Raw genomic sequence first — 17,738 nt, 5'->3', positions numbered from 1 at the left:
CTCTACGGAGTATTCTGATTTCAAAATGGTTAAAACTGGTGAGAAAATACGACTTAATTGGGCTTCTTTTGTATAAATTGATCTCAGAATGCAAAGGTTAATGGTTGGTAGGATAGTTCCCTACCTCGGAAACTCGGGGCGTACTTCGATGAACCATGGTTGTCCGAAAAATAATAGTTCTTGCTATATGGGTATCTCAACAAAACTTTATGAGGATGTACTTGTTTATATCACCCCTTCACTTTCTTTTCTTTTTCGATTTGGTGCCTTTCTGGCCACCTGATGCTGGTTTCGGCGCATATCGACTTGCGTGATCAACGTCAAACGCCTGCTTGTGCTTGCGGAACAGTAACATAGTCGCTCGCGCATCCTCAATACTAGAATGTGCGCCTCCTTGTATCTCGACGCCCAGGATCTTCTGAGCCAGGACCCGCAGGGCTGGCTTTCTTCCATTGCCATACTTCTTGAAACCTGGGAATTTGGCGGTGTCGCGGATGTCTTTTCCAGGATGGCTGAGAATGAGAGCTTCTAGATCATGCTTGAGATCATGTCCAATCAATATTCGACCCTGGAGAAGCTTGTCGACGTCTGCCTGAACTTCCTCGAATTCCCTAGCAAATCTCATCTTCTTTTGGTCAATACCACTGACCGCTGTCCTCCAGTTTGTGACCTTCTCCTTAGGTTTCACATAAGAGTCGTAAATCTGCACACCATGAAAATCAACAATGCTTACACGAGCGAGAGCTGATTCATGACCGCCTGGCCCCACGCCAACCATCTCGCAATCGATAGCGATGTACTTTCCGACCTCGATCCCTTCTGTGAGTCCATGGTTGATTTTGTCCTTTGCGGAGGCAAGCATCATCGAATTGTCCTTCGCACCCAGACTGTATGCCTCTGCTAGGGCTTCTGCAGACACATCATTGTCTTCCGCCCATAGTGCAAGGGATGTCGAGGTCCCAGGTACTGACTCCTCGATTTTCGAACTGTGAACACCGCCCATTGGCTTTTTGGTTGTTGTTTGAGCTGCTTTTGCTGATCTTCTTGGCGGTTTTGGGAGGGACTTTTGCACCTTAGACTTTTTAGGTGGTGGATTCGTTGTTAAGGTCTCTGATTTGCGCTTGAGAGATGGTTTTGACGCAGACTCTTCCTTGAGTTTTGCCTGGAGCTTTTTCCAGTTGGAAGAAAGCGTTTCCATCTTGTCAAAAGAATATAACACCCGACATAAATTTCTAGTAGAAAAATTGAAATGTTAGTACAAGTCACAAAAAGAGAACCAGATGTAACAGACGGCTTTCTGAGTGATGAGTCTAACGGAGTTTATGCATCTAACGAAGAATAGATAAGCAGCTATCCTTCTCACCGCCTTGCTGATAAGAACTCCAACTCATTTTCTGCCGTGCCCCTCCCATATTATTTCCTTCCGTTTTCTATCTTGCGACACAAGTCCATCAACGCGACGATCATCAAATATCATCCAACCATTCTATTTCCATCATGGCTGGCGGCACACCTAGCGGCGAGCCCACCGTGGGCTCAGGTGAGCCGCGACTAAAGAGCCTTGCGACCCCAGAGACAATAACAACAGGCTGTATTGCTTGGGTCGAAAAGGAAGGTCAACCACGACGCGCCGAGATCCTCAGCATCAAGACGACAAAAAGCGGCAAACAATTTTATTGCAACTTCGACAACTTCAATAAACGATTAGATGAATGGGTTCCTGTGATTAGGCTGGACTTTACTCGAGAGGTCGAATGGCCAAACCCCGAAAAGGACAAGCCCAAAGACCCCAAAACGAAGAAAGCGCCCGCTGCGCAATCCAAGAAGACGCAACCTTCTAAGAAGTCACAAAAGAGGCCTGGGAAGCGGGAGCAATCAGTTGCTTCAGAGGCAAATACCCCACACCCATGGACTGGTAGGTATTTCAGTATCTCTTACTCGAACTCACAACTGACGTCCCTCTCGACTTTGTAGAATCCCAAAATCGTCAGAAGTCTGCCTCGATCGGACCCGATGGGGAAAGCCAAGCGCGCGCCAGTGTTGATGGCGCAACGCCTGCTGCAGGCGACGACATGGATGTAGATGAGAAGGAAGCTGAAGTCAAAAGGGAACCGGCAGAATTCAGCCGTGAAGTCGAGATCGAGAAGCTCCGCACATCCGGCTCGATGACACAGAACCCGACCGAAGTATCTCGGATTCGAAATATCTCCAAGGTACAATTTGGGCGTTTCGACCTTTACCCCTGGTACTTTTCACCGTATCCTGAAATATTCAGTCAGGAGGATGTGATTTTCATTTGCGAATTCTGTTTGAGTTATTATGGAGATGAGAAGGCCTTTACGCGACATCGACGAAAGTGCACACTACAACATCCACCTGGAAACGAGCTTTACCGGAACGAGGATATATCATTCTTTGAAATCGATGGCCGACGACAACGAACGTGGTGCCGCAACCTCTGCTTGCTGTCCAAGATGTTTCTTGACCACAAGACACTGTACTATGACGTGGATCCCTTCTTGTTCTATGTCATGACTACGCGAACCGAAAAGGGATGTCACTTGGTGGGGTATTTCTCTAAGGAAAAAGAGAGTGCGGACGGATACAACGTTGCCTGTATTCTAACCATGCCGCAATATCAACGCAAAGGCTATGGTCGGCTACTGATTCAGTTCTCGTATGAGCTTTCTCGCATTGAAGGAAAGCTTGGCTCTCCAGAAAAGCCATTGTCGGATTTGGGTCTGCTGAGTTACCGACAGTATTGGTCAGAGAACATTCTGGAGCTGCTTATGGGGTACAACGAGCGTGAGGAGAAGGTCACGATCGAGGCAATATCAGCAGCGCTGGCTATGACAACACAGGACGTGGAGCACACTTTGCAAGCTCTCAGAATGCAGGTGTACCACAAGAGCGACCACAAGATTGTGATTCCGGAGAAGTTGATCCAGCAACGGGAGAAGACTAAGTTGAAGAGGAAACGAACAGTGGATCCAACCAAGATTCAATGGAAGCCTCCAGTGTTCACAGCTTCAAGCCGAACATGGGGTTGGTAATTATAGACATGAAGTAGAAATAGCAAGCGATGTACGTATAGATAGCTTTAAATGATACCCCTGTTCCATCAAAATCACATCTATTGGCTGCATAAGCCATGATGGACGCTATGGTTTGGCTGATGATTACCCCAACCTTGACCAGCCCCACGTTGGAGCTCTGGCCGAGCTTGTCTCGCCCTACATAATCGGAGGGATAATAATGCGACAGCTGTAACACAACTCTGACAACTTCCATTCTCATGTTGACTTTGTCCTTTGACGTCCAATTGACACCGACCCAAGCTGCAAGAAATTGCTATGTTGCCATCCTAATATCACCATTCCTAAGTCAACAGCATAACTTCTAGCCTCCCATCATGTCACTTCGCCTACTGGCATCAAGCTTGCTTGGCTTGAGCGCGACCCTCGCCAGCGCCAGTCCAGATGACGAACAGAGACCTCTTGGCGACTACCATCGTATATGTCCCGACTATACACGATATGCAGCATATCCTCAGTATGTTACTTTCATTGCGCAGCATACCGGGCCCTTCTGACATTACTTTTGCACAGCCGACCTTTCAGTACTGGCCCTCGAGAACTCCCCTACCAAAGACCAACCACGAAATGCCGGACATTTCAATCAGACGCCATCGAAAAGGTCATTGAAGATGTGACGTCGCGTATGAAAGACCCCGATCTAGCACGACTCTTCGAGAACGCATTCCCTTCGACGACCGATACAACCGTCAAGTTCCATACCAAAGGAAAAGAAGATACAGGCTTCTTCCGCATGGGAAGCTTTGGAGGGTTCCATGATGAGGGAGCTTGGCAGGGACCGCAATCCTTCATCATAACGGGTGACATTATCGCGGAATGGCTACGCGACTCAACAAACCAATTGCGCCCTTACCAGCCGCTTGCGAAGAAGGATCCCGCCATTCACACATTATTGCTCGGTGCCATCAACACCCAGGCCGAATATGTGATCGAGTCCCCATACTGCAATGCCTTTCAACCTCCGCCTATCAGCGACTTACCTCTCTCGTCTAATGGACAAGAAGACAACGTACACCCAGCATATGAGCCACAAGCAGTATTCGAATGCAAGTATGAGCTAGATTCTCTAGCACATTTCCTCGCTCTTGGCAACGACTTTCACGATCACACCGGCTCGACTGACTTTTTAACCAAGAGATGGTACCGCGCTGTTGAAACTTTACTGAACGTGCTGACTGAGCAATCCAAGTCGACCTTCGACCCCAAGACTGGCGAGTTTCAGCGCAACGAGTACACATTCTCGCGGCGCACCGATATTGGAACTGAAACACTCAACTTGAAGGGTGTTGGTAATCCTCTAAACTGGGGAACGGGCCTGGTTCGATCAGCCTTCCGACCCAGCGACGATGCAACAATTCTCGGTTTCTTCATCCCCGCCAATGCGCAAATGTCTGTCGAACTGAAGCGAGCATCCAAGATTCTTACGATGGTGGGTAAAACAACACTAGCTCAGAAATTAGAGACTTGGAGCACAAAGCTCCGCGAAGGCATCATGGAGCATGGCGTGGTCAAGCACAAGAAATATGGAGATGTGTTTGCATATGAAGTAGATGGATATGGCTCCTCGATCCTAATGGACGACGCCAATTATCCTTCATTACTGGCGCTTCCACTAATGGGATTCTGTGAGGTCAACGATCCAATTTACCAGAACACAAGGAAGATGTTGTTGGAAAAGAGTGGAAATCCTTACTATCTTGAAGGAAATGCATTCAAGGGTATTGGAGGTAAGATGTCTAATACATACCCGATTATTGCGGCCACTGATAGTTCATAGGACCACATATCGGGTTAAGAAACGCGTGGCCGATGAGTCTTCTCATTCAGGCTCGAACCTCTGACAACGACAAAGAGATCAAAGAATGCATTGAACTTGTGCTCGACTCCGCCAGGCTGGGCTTGGTTCACGAGAGTATTGATGTTCAGCACATCACTCAATACACAAGAAGTTGGTTTGCCTGGGCAAATGGTGTATTTGCATCAACGATCTTGGACTTGGCTAAGAGGAAACCACACCTAATCTTTGGCGAGGGCGCTGCACCGTATGAGATATGATGAACGAGACTGCTAAAGCATATGGTGTTTGTGACAAAAAATAGTTCAATAATAAATGCGTTATAGTTCCTGTACTGGCTTGAGCACAGACAATTGTCGTGACCTTCCACTCAAGAATAGACAATGCAAATGATAATCAAGTGCAAGCTTAGCCACTGATATCGGATCTCGTTACCCCGGATTTTGAGCTAATGGACTGGCTGCGAGTACTGTAAGAGAAAGGTCCACAGTTATCCGTCTCTACCCCTCGCCATTCTAGGCAAGTTAGCCGTCTGAACCATTGACAATCGTCTTCGTCTCCATGAATATCCTCCAACCGGTCCGACATCGCTCGATTGGGCTTGCTGTTGACGTTTGCGTGTATAGAAATTGTGCGATATATAAAGGAGTGCAACACCAATATCACAGGGCGTTGAGTCGTAATTTTTCTGTGCTGTCTCATAACGCTGCAGCTTCCCCTCTATGTCACCATAATAGGTATTGCCCCTCAATACCATCATCACTGTCATCACCATCACACATCAACACAGCCAATATGACGACAAAACCAACCCACGCTTCTGAAGTCCCCTCAAATCCTCAGTCAGGGAAGCATCAGATTAATCTGATTCGCGGCTGGCCAAACCCAGGTCTTCTGCCTATTGACCTCCTCTCAGCTGCTGCTCAGCGCAATCTCTCAGACCCAGCTATATATGTCCCCGCGCTACAGTACGGTCCAGATTCCGGATATCAGCCGCTGCGCGAGGCATTGGCGACTTGGCTGTCGGAGCACTATCGTGTTGAACGAGATCCGAATCGTATCTGCATCTCTGGCGGTGCAAGTCAGAATGTCGCTTGCATCCTCCAGAGCTTCACAGATCCCAATGTAACTCAGGCTGTTTGGTGCATTTCACCCTCTTATCACCTTGTCTTCCAGATTTTCCGCGACAATGGCTTTGAGGGCCGGCTGAGGGCAACGCCAGAAGATGAGGAGGGTGTTGATATCGAAGCGTTGGAGACTAAGCTAGCTGAGTTTGAGAAGCACACCCCAGAAGCCAAGGTATGACACTCGCGAATACTGTGACTAGTCCTTGAACTGACGCCGATTAGGCTCCTGTGAGTGATGCTGGAAAGTACCGTAAGCATTATCGACATGTCATCTACGCGGTTCCCACTTGTTCGAATCCCTCCGGCAAGACAATGTCTCTTCGCCGCCGAGAAGCCCTTGTTCGACTTGCGCGCAAGTATGATGCCCTCATCATCTGCGACGACGTTTATGATTTTCTCCAATGGCGCATCGACAGCGATCCCAGCAAAGTTTCAAGCAGTTTGAGCGCCAACGAGCATCCAGAAATGCTACTCCCGCGCCTGTGTGACATTGACTTGGCCATGGGTCGTGCGAACAACGATCCCCATGGTTTTGGGCACGCTGTCAGTAATGGATCGTTCAGTAAACTCACTGGCCCGGGAATGAGAACTGGTTGGCTCGAAGGATCTCCTGCTTTTGCATTTGGATTGGCACAGACGGGTGCAACAAAGTCTGGTGGTTCGCCGAGTCAGTTTTCTGCATCTATCATGGCCGATTTGGTTCAGTCAGGGGCTCTTCAGGAGCGACTTGCGACTACTCTCAGGCCTCAACTTCAACATCGACACCGGATCATGATGCAAGCTATACATAAGCATCTCGAGCCTCTTAATGTTGGCATCCGAGACGCTGGTCTTGTCAACGGCAGTGTTTATGGCGGTTACTTTGTGTGGCTCACATTGGAAGAGGGTATCTCAGCCAAGCTTGTTTCAGAAGTCACGATGACCGAGGAGAATTTAGTTGTGGGAAATGGGACTATGTTTCAAGTGCCTGGCGATGAGGCTTCTGTTTATTTGGACAACGCCGTACGGCTGACATTCGCATATGTCCCCGAGAAGGACTTGGTAGAAGGTGTTGAGAGGTTATCAAACGTGCTTCAGAGGATAAAGGCCGACCCTGAGAAATACAAGGCGCTTGCTAGCACAATGGCCGATAGCGATATTATAGATGCCAACAAATGATTAGAATATGTTTTCTGCAGTCGTTATCCTCCCCAATTCTTCTTAATGGTCCTTCTAAATGCATTCTACTTCTTTGAAAAGAACGACATAATGTTGCCCTGTCCCTTTGGCGCCGGCTTCTTTGATTTGGAGCCTGTAGATGATGATGGTGTAGGTGTAGGAGCAGGGGCTGCCTCTTTGGTCGGTGGGGGAGCCTCATCCTCAGAAAAGGATTCCCAGCCAGGTTCTTGGATGGTGACTTTTGGCAATTAGCATCATAACCTAATAAGATCGTAAGGAGGACTTACCCATATATCCTTGATCGTCAAGGATTCGCTTCTTCTTCATCACGCGTCTTCTACCCCTCCTGCGCCCATCACCAGTGCTCGAGATCACTTCTGCTGGTTCGCTCTCTTCCTTCTTGGCCTCGGGCTCTGCCTCAGGTTCTGGTGCTTCTTCCATCTCTTCATCGGCTTGCTCGGATTCCTTGTCGGAATCTTCCTTCTCCTCTTCGTCGTCATCGTCTTCCATCATTTTTCGTAGTGCATCCTCACGTTCCTGGCGCTTTCGCTTGATATCGGTAGAATCTACACTGGACTTTGACTTGGTTGCCACGATATCAGAGTCATCTGCCTCACCGTCATCAGAGAGAGCCATAGTTGTGTCCTCTTCCTTCTTGGGGGCAGGCTTGGGTTTAGGTGGTCGTGCAGCCGCTTTTGCGAATGATTGCATGATACCGCCAGATACTCCTCGTTTAAGAGATGGCGCGGGCTTCTTCCCGCCACTTGGAGCTGGTGTTCCCTCCTTGGACGACGGAGCTGAAGACTCCTGTTTAGCAGGCTTCATTTGCTTTGCCTCGGGCTTCACCGCTGACGTTTCTTGCTTGACCGTTGTCTTGGATGTTGACTTTGATGCAGCAGGCTCTGTCTTGACGGCCTGAGAGGGAGCTGAAGTAGACGCTTGAGGTCGGATCGTCCGTTCTCTCCTTCGAGCGTTCGGGTTGCTAATAACGCCATACTTCTTAGATGTGGCCGTGATGTCCCCATTTGATGAATACTCCGAGAGTTGAGATGCAACATCTGACAGGAGAGAAAGATCTTTTTGGGGATGAGGTGAAAGACTGTAGACGTGGATCGAAACTACCTGCTCATAAGCAGCTAGAATATCTAGGAGACAAGTCAATTCGAGTCCATCTCATAAGTTCCCCTTAATAGGTTCGTACCGTTTAGTTCTTCTTCCCGAGCCAGAGTCAGTGTGGAAGTCGGAACCTCATCTGAAAGGGGCTCCTCGGGCGATGAGCCTGACATTTCAACATCGCCGTCAGATTCGTCCTTCTCTGGAGTTTTGGTGCCATAAATTAGATATGTCGCATGAACAGAGTTAGCTTTCTGCGCATTTTGATAGCTGTGAAAGTCATAAAGCATCCTGTCAACTGTTAGAGCTTATTCCAGAGCCTGTCGAAGTTCTCAAACTTACTCTTTGGCAGTGTTGACATGTACATCCAAAGCTCTACTCAAGACCCGATACGTGATCTACACTCCATCAGTGGCTATACTAAGTGAAAGTGACAAAAGGGTTGAAACAAACCGGTTGTTCTTCACTAAGCAGACGATCTGCTAAAAACTTTTTATGTTCGTCCATGTTGCTTTTGGTTTTTGAAGTCTTGTAACTTGAGTTAAAATTGAGGGCAAATAACACGAAAAGTGGTTGACTTTACGCGGTGAGACTCGATTGACAAAATCGCTGTCCCTCATTAAAGATCCATACCTAGCTCCTAGGAAACAGAAACAGGAAAGTACGCGTTGAGAGGACGCGACATCACGTGGACTGCTTTCAAAACGTCAGCCGCTAACTGGCTAAATGCATAAGTAATACCCTATCGAAGCCTACACTAACTCAATCTGACCGTTTCAAGGGCGTTATTCTAGAATCGGGTTCTTCAATCACTGCCAGCGTCATCCTAGCGATCGCGTCTCCAGCGCGACCACTTTATTCTGGGTCTGGGATCTTTGTCCTAAATTTACAAAGTCCAACTGAGGATATCAAGACCATTTTAACCTCGAGGCCGTCTTCTTTGGACGTGCTCGCCCTCTGAATCATATTACTCATTCGTTTTAGCCCCTGTTCGCACTTTTGCGCCCCCCATGGCCGACCATGATGTCCCCAACTCTACAGACTGGCTCACGACGCCACTAACTGCCCTTGCCGCAGTCGAAAGCGCTTTACGATGTCAAATATGCAAGGACTTTTACAAAACCCCTATGATCACCACCTGCTGCCATACTTTCTGCTCGCTATGTATCCGCCGGGCCTTGTCCAATGAGGGCAAATGCCCACTGTGTCGCGCATCAGAGCAAGAGCTCAAGTTACGGAGCAATTGGGCAATGGAAGAAGCTGTGCAAGCATTCATCAATGCCAGGCCAGCAACACTAGAGCTGGCGCGAAACGCAAATACCAAGAAGACAAGCTCGAAACGAAAAACAGTCGAAGACCATCATGAGTCGGGGGGTGCGCCAGACGGCAAGCGACTACGGTCATCCACGCGACTGCGAAACACTCGATCCGCCCCCTCATATACAGTTCTTTCTGAAGAGTACAAGACTGTCGGAGTCTCAGAGGATGATGAGGACTTTCAGCCGGAGCCAGGTGAGTTCAGCAGTGCCAAAGGCGCATATTTCTTTCCTAACAATCGCCAGAGGACGGCCTTGTCGCGTGCCCAGTTTGCGAAAGTCGAATGAAGGAATGGCAGGTTTTCAAGCACCTCGAGACATGTACAGGACCTGTACAAAAGCCACGGGGAACTCCTGGCAGTAGTTCAAACACCAGCTTCAGCCAACAGCGACATCAGACAAAGGTTCCGGACCGCCTCCCTGCAATGAATTACTCTATGTTCAAGGACCAAGCTTTGCGAAAGAAGATGTCTGATCTTGGTATTTCAAATCAGGGCCCTCGAATTCTTCTAGAGCGCCGACATAAAGAGTGGATGACGATATGGAATTCAAACTGCGACGCTGCACGCCCAAGGAAACGTCACGAATTGTTACATGATTTGGATGTCTGGGAACGGACACAAGGAGGACGAGCTCCAACAACAGGGCGATCTGTACAGAATGCAGCAATCATCAAAGACAAAGACTTCGACGGTGCAGCATGGGCAGCTAAACATGATTCGTCCTTTAAAGACCTGATTGCAAATGCAAAGAGGACTAGGCTTGAGGCCAAAAAGAAGGCTGAAGAGGCTGCTAACGAGTCGAAAACGGACGGGGAAACAACACCACAAGAGAATAGCGATCGAATGCAAGACCATTCTGCAGACTGGCGGGCTGTGTCAAGACCCTCGGCTTTTCCGTCAAGACCGGCTGAAGGAATCCCAGGTCGACCGTCGCATTCCGATAATCCATCGCCTGAGCCATCGCACTCTCAATCTAAGGGCCACCGAGGAAGCAATAGGGATTCGAGCAGACATCCATCAGACACCCGCAGGGACACGTTCTCACAAGACCGAATACACAGCAACCCCTGGCCTGAGAACTACGATCGCGACTCGTAAGTCGGTTAAGAACGGCATACTGATGGTTGGAATGGCATATATAGAAGGGCATGCATTGAGATACCACTTAATGATACTATAATGGCACAACAAATGTGCCCTTGGTGTATAGATTTTAATGAACAAAAACCCACTTGTACAATCTTAAGCCCAAAAACGCCAGGGATATCCTACTATATCATCATGTACACGTATGAACCATTCGGCCTGCACTGAGCTTCGTTCTCTTCCCAGTCCGTTCGCCTGGCGTCTTCTATATCGCCAGATTTGCAATTCCAGTCTCGGATGTTGGTGTCTGCTCCTTCTGTCGGATCTCCTCACCATCAGCAGGCACATCAGGCAACTCGTCGAGCTTCTTTTGCGCCTCGGCTGCCTCCCGTTCGTCGCGGGCTTTCTGTTCCTCGGCCTCCTTGCTCTTCGTCATCTCTTCTTCCTTTTCGCGCTCTTGCGCCTCCATAGCCTCGAGCTCGTCGTCGAGCGCAGTTTCGTCGATGACCTCGCCTGTTGATTCGGCCAGAATAGCGCTCACCTCGTCGGTCGCACTGCTCTGCTCCCGTAGGCGATCCATAACTGCATCGATGCGCTCGGCACCACCGACCTGTGCATTGAGGCTTGCCAGCGCACCAGAAGAAGCCTCCATGACGTTGACAAGCTGCACATTGTCAGCAGCCTGCTCGAGCTTGGCGGAAACTTCTTCTAATTGGTTCAGAGTCGCGTAGCGAGTAGCCAACGAAGTCTCGGCAATCTTTTTGGATTTGAGCGCCGCAAGAGCTGCAACGCGATTCTTTTTAGTGACGGCATCCTTGGCTGTTTGGGAGAGTTCATCGATGCGTGTGTTAAGGAGGTCGGCTTGGTGCTTCAGACTTTCTGTGAGCTCCTTCAGGGATGCGATCGCAGCGTCTTCCTTTGTGATACCGCTCTGCTCCCCAGAGCCCTTGATTCTGATCGTTTTCCCATCATATTCGATGACTTCCTTGTCCCGCGACAAAAACTTCAGTAGAACGTCTAGGTCCGAGTCCGTCAGATGTTGGCCTTTAACGAGAGCGGCGGAAAAGGCTTTTTGAAATTGTGCTCTGCTGAAAACGCGATCGAATCTTGACACTTTTTCGGCCATCAGATCGCCCAGCTCCTTCGCGGCAGCTTCCATATTCTTGACAATGACATATTGACCTGTGGGCAGCTTGTCGTCGCCTCTAGCAGGGTCTACCACGCCCAGCTGTCGCAAAGTCCAACTCATCACACTCCATGGCAGACCAGCCCAACTGCGCTGATAGATACTCTGTTGCGATTTCTCGAAATCCTGTAGTGGTATAAAGTCCCGGCCGGCGGTCGCTTCGCGCACTACGGTTCCGAGGGCCAGGGGCTGGCCAAATTCCTTGTGTTCCAGTGACCGCAGTAAGGAGTCGTCGAGTTTGAGGACGAAGTGGTCGGGGCTGGATCCGCGGTGGGAAATCTTGCCCTTGGCGACAAGATCTGAGAGGGCCTGGCGCCAGGCGGAAATATTTGCCTGGTAGCCATCGGGATTCAAGGTGCGCTGTGATCGAAAATCCGAGTATCGGGCTGCTAATCGTGACCTCGGGAGTTGTTAGTCAAATAAACAATAGTTAACCAGATACGTGGGACAGGGTTTGCTACCTGCTGAAGCTGGGGTCGTTATTGATGAGGTAGTCGGCGAGCTCGCCCATGATGTCGTTTTGCAAGCTGAATCGGTGTACGCAAACAAGAATCGGTTCTGGGAGGGTGTTTCGCCTTGCAGAACGTAAGCCCACAGGGATAAAAGGTCAAGATTCGTCAACAGCTATTTTTCACGTCATAAGACGAAATAATGGATGTTCAAAGAAAGTTTTGAAGAATGACGACACATTTGGAGGATGCGCGCGGTGAATGCAATGCACGGTGGCATCGCCCCGTCCCGTGGCTTTGGTGGGCTAGAGCTAGCTGTCACCAGGGACAATGATACCTTGGTGGGGGGCTAGTGAATTGCCAGGGGTGATTCCCCTTTCTTTCGATATGGTTAAGCGGGTAGGTAGGGACAGCATTGGATCTTCAGATGCCATTAGAATAAAAGAGGCTATCTATGCAAGTTTAAATACTATACCTTTCCGCTCTAAGCGTTACAGTATATTCTTTAAAGTCATCTGCAAGTCATGGATTTTCGTCAAATCCTAAATCCCTTGTGCCGTGGCAAGTGTTTGAAGAATATCGGATGTCATGGCAACCAATAAAGTGATTTCATCTCAACCATCAACTCATAGATACCTTAGCATTGAATTGCTTCGTCATGTGCTTGAGAGCCTATCCTTTGTGAGAGCCACCTTGCCTTCTAGCCCTATAAAGAACATTCTTTCACTTCTAACCCATTCAAGTTTACACTTTCACCTCAAAGAAACGGTAAGTGTTCAGCAAGTATCGCTTCCTAGCAGCGACTTATACAAGGAGAAAAATTATCTTCAATAAAGATCTCTTTCCATGCTGCACCTTTAAGTACTGTCTCGTTGGATTGCAGCCACGCCTGTTAGACAGCGCCGTGACAAACTACTATCTCTCGGGACTACTTATAAAAGAATTCGATCTTGTTTTAACGAATGATGGCGATGAGTGAAATCCAATGCCTAGCTGAAGCTGTAAGCGAGCGGGTAAAGGCGGTAGTTAAACTCAAAGCCGAGGTCTTCATGTCAAGTTTTGGGGGTAGACACAGAGTAGAGGACGTATAGGCGTTCTCGTCACTTTGGCCAGAAATATAGCAACTTTTATAGCTTCTGATAGGACAATTCCTAGACTCATGTCCCCCAGGCCCCTCAACTCCAACACCCGACCCCACTGGAATACATGTCGAATCGCGGGGTAAGAAAAGGCCGCTCCTCCAATATGACAGTTTGGAACGTTGGAGGCATTGTATCTTGGAAAGGCCTCAAATTCGACTCTCATCATCATGTTCTCTTGATCTGTTTGTCTGTTCCTTTTGTCTGATCAGAAGGTGTCTTTGTAATCTAGATATCTTCAGTGGAGTCACGATAGGAACCAATATCTGGTCTAGACAACATCATTATCTCTCATACCCAAACTGAACCCTTCCCAATACTTCAACTCTGACTCCTCCAATCTTCAACCTCTCTTATCAAGTCCAATCACACCATCCTCATCTCCATCTTCCCCACCATCTTAGTCAACAAATGAATACCCGTCGCCTATTCACTACCGCATTCAAGACCCTCAACGTCTCTTTGTCAACCTCACACTCAAATTCCTTCACTCCCCTCTTTCGCCCCCTCTTCACTTGTCGCACAATGGCTTCCGCTGCTGCCAAACGTCTCACTGGCAAGACAATCCTTGTCACTGGTGCATCCTCCGGCATCGGCCGCTCCACGGCTCTGGAGTTCGCTCGGACTGCGCCCAAGAATGATCTTCGTCTCATCCTCACTGCACGCCGTGTTGATTCCCTCAATGCACTTGCTGAAGAAATCAAGAGGGAGGTCGGCGATGGTGTCAAGGTTCTGCCGTTCAAACTCGATGTGAGCAACCCTGCTGAGGTTAAGGGTATTGTCGGCAACTTGCCCGAGGAGTGGAGGAACATTGACGTGCTCGTCAACAATGCGTAAGCTCCTGTATGTGGACAACTTCGCTGAATGGTTGCTAACAACACAATAGAGGTCTGGTCAAGGGTGTTGCTCGTGCCCCTGAAATTGCTGAGGAGGACATCAATGTTATGTTCCAAACAAACGTCACAGGTCTCATCAATATGACCCAGGCTATCCTCCCCATCTTCCTCGCCAGACCAGACGGTGGCCACGGTGATATCATCAACGTCGGCTCCATTGCTGGCCGAGAGCCTTACCCCGGTGGTGGCATCTACTGCGCTACAAAGGCCGCTGTTCGCAGCTTCACTGACAGCTTGCGAAAGGAGCTCATTGCCAGTCGTGTCCGTGTTATTGAGATTGATCCCGGTCAGGTCGAAACTGTAAGCGTAACCTATGCGTGGCCAACATGACGAGATTCTCACGGCTTAATAGGAGTTCTCCGTGGTACGATTCTATGGCGATAAGGAAAAGGCCGATGCTGTCTATGCGTAGGTTGTCTTGAACTGGTCAAAATACATGGTACTGACTTGCGAGCAGCGGATGTGAACCTCTCACCCCCGACGACATTGCTGAGATCATCGTGTTTACCGCAACTCGCCGAGAGAACGTCGTTGTTGCCGATACGCTAGTCTTCCCCAGTCATCAGGTAAGATACTGACTCAAAAACTCGAGAGTCGAAACTTTGGCTAATCTTCTGGGCCACAGGCTGGTGCTGGTATTATGCACCGAAAGACTTAGACAGTCGAAAGTAAACATAATAAACAGCCAGCATAACAGCGATTCAAGCGAACAGATGGTACAATTACTATATATGAGTTGTATTAAACAAAAGTCTTGGTTATAGATAGATATGATGGCTTAAACCGCTATATTCGACACAAACTGGTATCAAGTGCATCCTGTTTACAAAATGTTCGGAAATTTCTCTTGCCCACAACTCATTTGTCCCCGAAGAGACATGAATCCATGACGGTTCTAAGTTGCAGGCCTTCTAAGACCGAAAGATTATTCTACCAACGTTCCGTTAAGAACCCATTCTGGGATGAATCGGGCCCTTGCCGTCAACAAGTGACAGCACCGCTGGGTTGCATTTAACTGATCCCGGACAAAAGACTGGCGCTACATCACATCACATCACGAACCCAAACCAAAAGACCAGGAACTGAAATCGTAATTCATCACCTACTCTGCTTTTTTGTCGGAATTTTCATCCTCAGATTCAATGGTCCAGCATAGGGTACCGATATGTCCTTGCCCCCAGACGCCTCGCTAAAAATGAATAGTAATCATCAAAACACAAATGGTAGTGTCGATAAGCACTTAGCTGCCAAGGCAGACTAGGCACGATTGCGTAGCAACGGGTGACTGTGTGAGATTGGAAGCATTGCGATGCAGTCCTATCTAATCACCATAATGTTGGAAGAGAGGCGAAAGAGCCTCGCCATAGTGGTTACGTCGAATGGCCTCCGCCAGTAGGAATGAGAGGTCGAGAACCACGAGCTTGCTGATGCTGCGTGCCCTGTCCTTATCAATTGGAAAGCTGTTGGTCACAACAATTTGGTCGATGCACTCGCATGCTTGCAGTTGTTCCAGGCTGTCGCCGCCAAAAACACCATGCGTGGCCATGCAATAAACCTTCTTTGCTCCGCCTTTCTTGACCACTGTCTCGGCTGCAGCGATCCAAGAGCCAGCCTTGTCAATCATGTCGTCCACGATAAAAACGGTCCGATTCTTGACGTTTCCAACTAGAGTGATAAGATGCTCGGCACCTGGATCCTCGAATGCGTTGTCCTCCTCATCGGAACTTGCCGCAGCGTCGCCAGATCCTCCAAGAGATTGAGGCTCAGGGACGAAGAATGATGAAGCATGAGACATAGTCATGGGATCATCTTCCACACTGCCATCGACAACAGATCGATCAGGAGACGGATAGTCATCCTCGACGATACGACCTTGAACCAAACGGCCCTGTGTAACCTCAGACGCTTTATGATCATCATAATCCGCGTCGCCATCAGCCGAACCATCGGGTGATCCAGCAGGGGGGGTAGTGTTAGGATCCGCAGCCTCGGCAGCGTTGGGAGTGACAGAACGAGCAGAGCTGTTGACCCGTGTGGGAGAGCCCTGTGAGTTCGTCACAATTCGCGTGGAGCGAGGAGGGGGTGTCTGCCTCTTAGGGGTAGCCTCGGACTCGACAGCACGTTCGGAAGCCGGGGGTCCACGGTAGGGAATGGGTCGGTTAGACTCCAACGGCGTGGGTTGACGCTCGACATTATGATCGAAGTGCCTCATGATCATGCTCGCTGTCATGTTACTCACACGCTTCCTGTCTGTAGTAACAATCCCGAAATTAAGCTTGAGAGCATCCGCAAGCGATGTCACTCGCTTCGTTCCTCCAGCGTTCTTGGAGACCACGACCGCTTCGCGCCAGTTAGACACGTTGTGGCGGATCCACTTCGCGAGGATAGGCTCTGCGTGCAGGTTGTCAACGGGACACTTGAAGAAGCCCTGCATCTGCGAGGCATGAAGGTCGACAGTGATAACGTGCTTAACGCCAGCAACACCCAACAAGTTGGCAAGCATGCGAGCAGTAATCGCACCTCTATGCGATTTCTTCTTTGACTGGCGGCTGTAGGGAAAATAAGGAAGTACGGCTGGACGTAACAAGTAAGCCGATTGAGGTCTCAAACAGGGGACGAGAACCACGAACCAGTGACTTTGTTAGCAGAACCGCCTTTGCAGGCCGAGATCATGATGAGAAGCTCCATGATGGAGTCATTGATGCTGGGGCTGCCTGATTGGACAACGAAGACGTCCTTCTCTCGGACACTTGTCAGAATTCTGACGCTCGTTTCACCCTTGGGCACTGGTTAGCTCAAAGCACGCAGCTTGTTTTACTGCCAAACATGGGCCTGTAGAGGAGTAATCGTGATGGTTGGCCAAAGAAGGGTCATGTTGAATGACCATGGCTACGAGCACGAGGGCAAGGGAAGCTCACATTGGAGAACTGGGTAAGCTCAGCGCTGGCAGGATGCATGCCCAGATTCTCGCAGATTTGGCCTGTGAGGACTGGGCAGGAATTGCCTGCGAAGATCAGTGTATTGCGCATCTTGACCAGCCCATCGACCGACGTGGAAGGGTGAAGCTTTGAAGGCAATGGAGGAAGAAAGAAAAGTTGAGGTTGAAGGAAAGCCGCGTTCAGGTTGGAGCTTTTTTTTTTCGTTGACCCGGCTCGTTGCACTGTGTGTCGGAAAGCTGACACTTACTGTAGATAGTAGCTGGGCTTCTCTTATAGTGGGGTCAAAGGCCAATTCTGGCACCAAATCAAGCATCCGGAAGCCGGAAGAGCTACAGTGTCATACACTGTGCTACTACCCCCGCAGTCATTAACTAAGCGGGGCATCCCGGAAACTGCGTCACAGCCTCGCAATTTCTCAGTCAAGGGCCTTGAAATTC

At 49.2% G+C, this 17,738-nt stretch overlaps 9 protein-coding genes across 9 annotated transcripts; 5 read left to right on the top strand and 4 right to left on the bottom strand.

Annotated features, from left to right (window-relative positions):
• Positions 1–159: 159 nt before the first annotated feature.
• Positions 160–1,259, bottom strand: FOBCDRAFT_231306 (ribonuclease H-like domain-containing protein). Its single transcript, XM_031190021.3, has one exon. It carries the CDS (start codon positions 1,196–1,198, stop codon positions 239–241), a length of 960 nt encoding a protein of 319 aa, XP_031034006.2. The 5' UTR covers positions 1,199–1,259; the 3' UTR covers positions 160–238.
• A 146-nt stretch (positions 1,260–1,405) lies between these two features.
• On the top strand, positions 1,406–3,125 carry FOBCDRAFT_264101 (acyl-CoA N-acyltransferase). The gene is made up of 2 exons (XM_059611336.1): positions 1,406–1,915; positions 1,966–3,125. Exons 1-2 carry the CDS (start codon positions 1,498–1,500, stop codon positions 3,051–3,053), a joined length of 1,506 nt encoding a protein of 501 aa, XP_059465807.1. The 5' UTR covers positions 1,406–1,497; the 3' UTR covers positions 3,054–3,125.
• A 145-nt stretch (positions 3,126–3,270) lies between these two features.
• Positions 3,271–5,258, top strand: FOBCDRAFT_231304 (uncharacterized protein). Its single transcript, XM_031190018.3, has 3 exons — positions 3,271–3,552; positions 3,609–4,822; positions 4,873–5,258. The coding sequence occupies exons 1-3, from the start codon at positions 3,413–3,415 to the stop codon at positions 5,148–5,150; spliced, it is 1,632 nt and encodes a 543-aa protein (XP_031034003.2). The 5' UTR covers positions 3,271–3,412; the 3' UTR covers positions 5,151–5,258.
• Positions 5,259–5,685: 427 nt separating this feature from the next.
• On the top strand, positions 5,686–7,175 carry FOBCDRAFT_298409 (pyridoxal phosphate-dependent transferase; the record flags this gene model as incomplete). Its single annotated transcript, XM_031190017.2, has 2 exons — positions 5,686–6,189; positions 6,240–7,175. The coding sequence occupies 2 exons, from the start codon at positions 5,686–5,688 to the stop codon at positions 7,173–7,175; spliced, it is 1,440 nt and encodes a 479-aa protein (XP_031034002.2).
• A 14-nt stretch (positions 7,176–7,189) lies between these two features.
• On the bottom strand, positions 7,190–8,913 carry FOBCDRAFT_298404 (DNA polymerase subunit Cdc27). Its single transcript, XM_031190015.3, has 5 exons — positions 8,742–8,913; positions 8,631–8,686; positions 8,377–8,579; positions 7,463–8,320; positions 7,190–7,413 (listed from the first exon to the last, which is right to left on the bottom strand). Exons 1-5 carry the CDS (start codon positions 8,793–8,795, stop codon positions 7,241–7,243), a joined length of 1,344 nt encoding a protein of 447 aa, XP_031034000.2. The 5' UTR covers positions 8,796–8,913; the 3' UTR covers positions 7,190–7,240.
• Positions 8,914–9,119: 206 nt separating this feature from the next.
• Positions 9,120–10,831, top strand: FOBCDRAFT_52352 (uncharacterized protein). Its single transcript, XM_031190014.3, has 2 exons — positions 9,120–9,800; positions 9,851–10,831. Exons 1-2 carry the CDS (start codon positions 9,299–9,301, stop codon positions 10,702–10,704), a joined length of 1,356 nt encoding a protein of 451 aa, XP_031033999.2. The 5' UTR covers positions 9,120–9,298; the 3' UTR covers positions 10,705–10,831.
• On the bottom strand, positions 10,831–12,562 carry FOBCDRAFT_52349 (Snf7-domain-containing protein). The gene is made up of 2 exons (XM_031190013.3): positions 12,340–12,562; positions 10,831–12,278 (listed from the first exon to the last, which is right to left on the bottom strand). Exons 1-2 carry the CDS (start codon positions 12,387–12,389, stop codon positions 10,958–10,960), a joined length of 1,371 nt encoding a protein of 456 aa, XP_031033998.2. The 5' UTR covers positions 12,390–12,562; the 3' UTR covers positions 10,831–10,957.
• Positions 12,563–13,991: 1,429 nt separating this feature from the next.
• On the top strand, positions 13,992–15,020 carry FOBCDRAFT_206318 (uncharacterized protein; the record flags this gene model as incomplete). The annotated part of the gene is made up of 5 exons (XM_031190011.2): positions 13,992–14,299; positions 14,353–14,662; positions 14,715–14,770; positions 14,820–14,928; positions 14,988–15,020. 5 exons carry the CDS (start codon positions 13,992–13,994, stop codon positions 15,018–15,020), a joined length of 816 nt encoding a protein of 271 aa, XP_031033996.2.
• Positions 15,021–15,404: 384 nt separating this feature from the next.
• Positions 15,405–17,452, bottom strand: FOBCDRAFT_52342 (phosphoribosyltransferase-like protein). Its single transcript, XM_031190009.3, has 3 exons — positions 17,281–17,452; positions 16,993–17,140; positions 15,405–16,936 (listed from the first exon to the last, which is right to left on the bottom strand). Exons 1-3 carry the CDS (start codon positions 17,389–17,391, stop codon positions 15,684–15,686), a joined length of 1,512 nt encoding a protein of 503 aa, XP_031033994.1. The 5' UTR covers positions 17,392–17,452; the 3' UTR covers positions 15,405–15,683.
• Positions 17,453–17,738: the final 286 nt, after the last annotated feature.

Source organism: Fusarium oxysporum, chromosome IX (assembly GCF_013085055.1).
Source record: "Fusarium oxysporum Fo47 chromosome IX, complete sequence".
NCBI classification, from domain to species: domain Eukaryota; kingdom Fungi; phylum Ascomycota; class Sordariomycetes; order Hypocreales; family Nectriaceae; genus Fusarium; species Fusarium oxysporum.
The sequence above is the reverse complement of the archived record's forward strand: the minus strand, read 5'-3'. Positions and strand labels throughout refer to the sequence as shown.

Coding starts and splice junctions, on each gene's coding strand:
- FOBCDRAFT_231306 (XM_031190021.3), bottom strand. CDS start 1,198: ATGGAAACGCTTTCTTCCAACTGGAAAAAGCTCCAGGCAAAACTCAAG.
- FOBCDRAFT_264101 (XM_059611336.1), top strand. CDS start 1,498: ATGGCTGGCGGCACACCTAGCGGCGAGCCCACCGTGGGCTCAGGTGAG. Junction 1,916..1,965: donor TACCCCACACCCATGGACTG/GTAGGTATTTCA, acceptor ACGTCCCTCTCG/ACTTTGTAGAATCCCAAAAT.
- FOBCDRAFT_231304 (XM_031190018.3), top strand. CDS start 3,413: ATGTCACTTCGCCTACTGGCATCAAGCTTGCTTGGCTTGAGCGCGACC. Junction 3,553..3,608: donor CGATATGCAGCATATCCTCA/GTATGTTACTTT, acceptor ACTTTTGCACAG/CCGACCTTTCAGTACTGGCC. Junction 4,823..4,872: donor TGCATTCAAGGGTATTGGAG/GTAAGATGTCTA, acceptor GATAGTTCATAG/GACCACATATCGGGTTAAGA.
- FOBCDRAFT_298404 (XM_031190015.3), bottom strand. CDS start 8,795: ATGGACGAACATAAAAAGTTTTTAGCAGATCGTCTGCTTAGTGAAGAA. Junction 8,321..8,376: donor TCGGGAAGAAGAACTAAACG/GTACGAACCTAT, acceptor CTTGTCTCCTAG/ATATTCTAGCTGCTTATGAG. Junction 7,414..7,462: donor TGACGATCAAGGATATATGG/GTAAGTCCTCCT, acceptor AATTGCCAAAAG/TCACCATCCAAGAACCTGGC.
- FOBCDRAFT_52352 (XM_031190014.3), top strand. CDS start 9,299: ATGGCCGACCATGATGTCCCCAACTCTACAGACTGGCTCACGACGCCA. Junction 9,801..9,850: donor GGACTTTCAGCCGGAGCCAG/GTGAGTTCAGCA, acceptor AACAATCGCCAG/AGGACGGCCTTGTCGCGTGC.
- FOBCDRAFT_52349 (XM_031190013.3), bottom strand. CDS start 12,389: ATGGGCGAGCTCGCCGACTACCTCATCAATAACGACCCCAGCTTCAGC. Junction 12,279..12,339: donor AACGACCCCAGCTTCAGCAG/GTAGCAAACCCT, acceptor ACAACTCCCGAG/GTCACGATTAGCAGCCCGAT.
- FOBCDRAFT_52342 (XM_031190009.3), bottom strand. CDS start 17,391: ATGCGCAATACACTGATCTTCGCAGGCAATTCCTGCCCAGTCCTCACA. Junction 17,141..17,280: donor AGCTTACCCAGTTCTCCAAT/GTGAGCTTCCCT, acceptor CCAGTGCCCAAG/GGTGAAACGAGCGTCAGAAT. Junction 16,937..16,992: donor TTCTGCTAACAAAGTCACTG/GTTCGTGGTTCT, acceptor TGTTACGTCCAG/CCGTACTTCCTTATTTTCCC.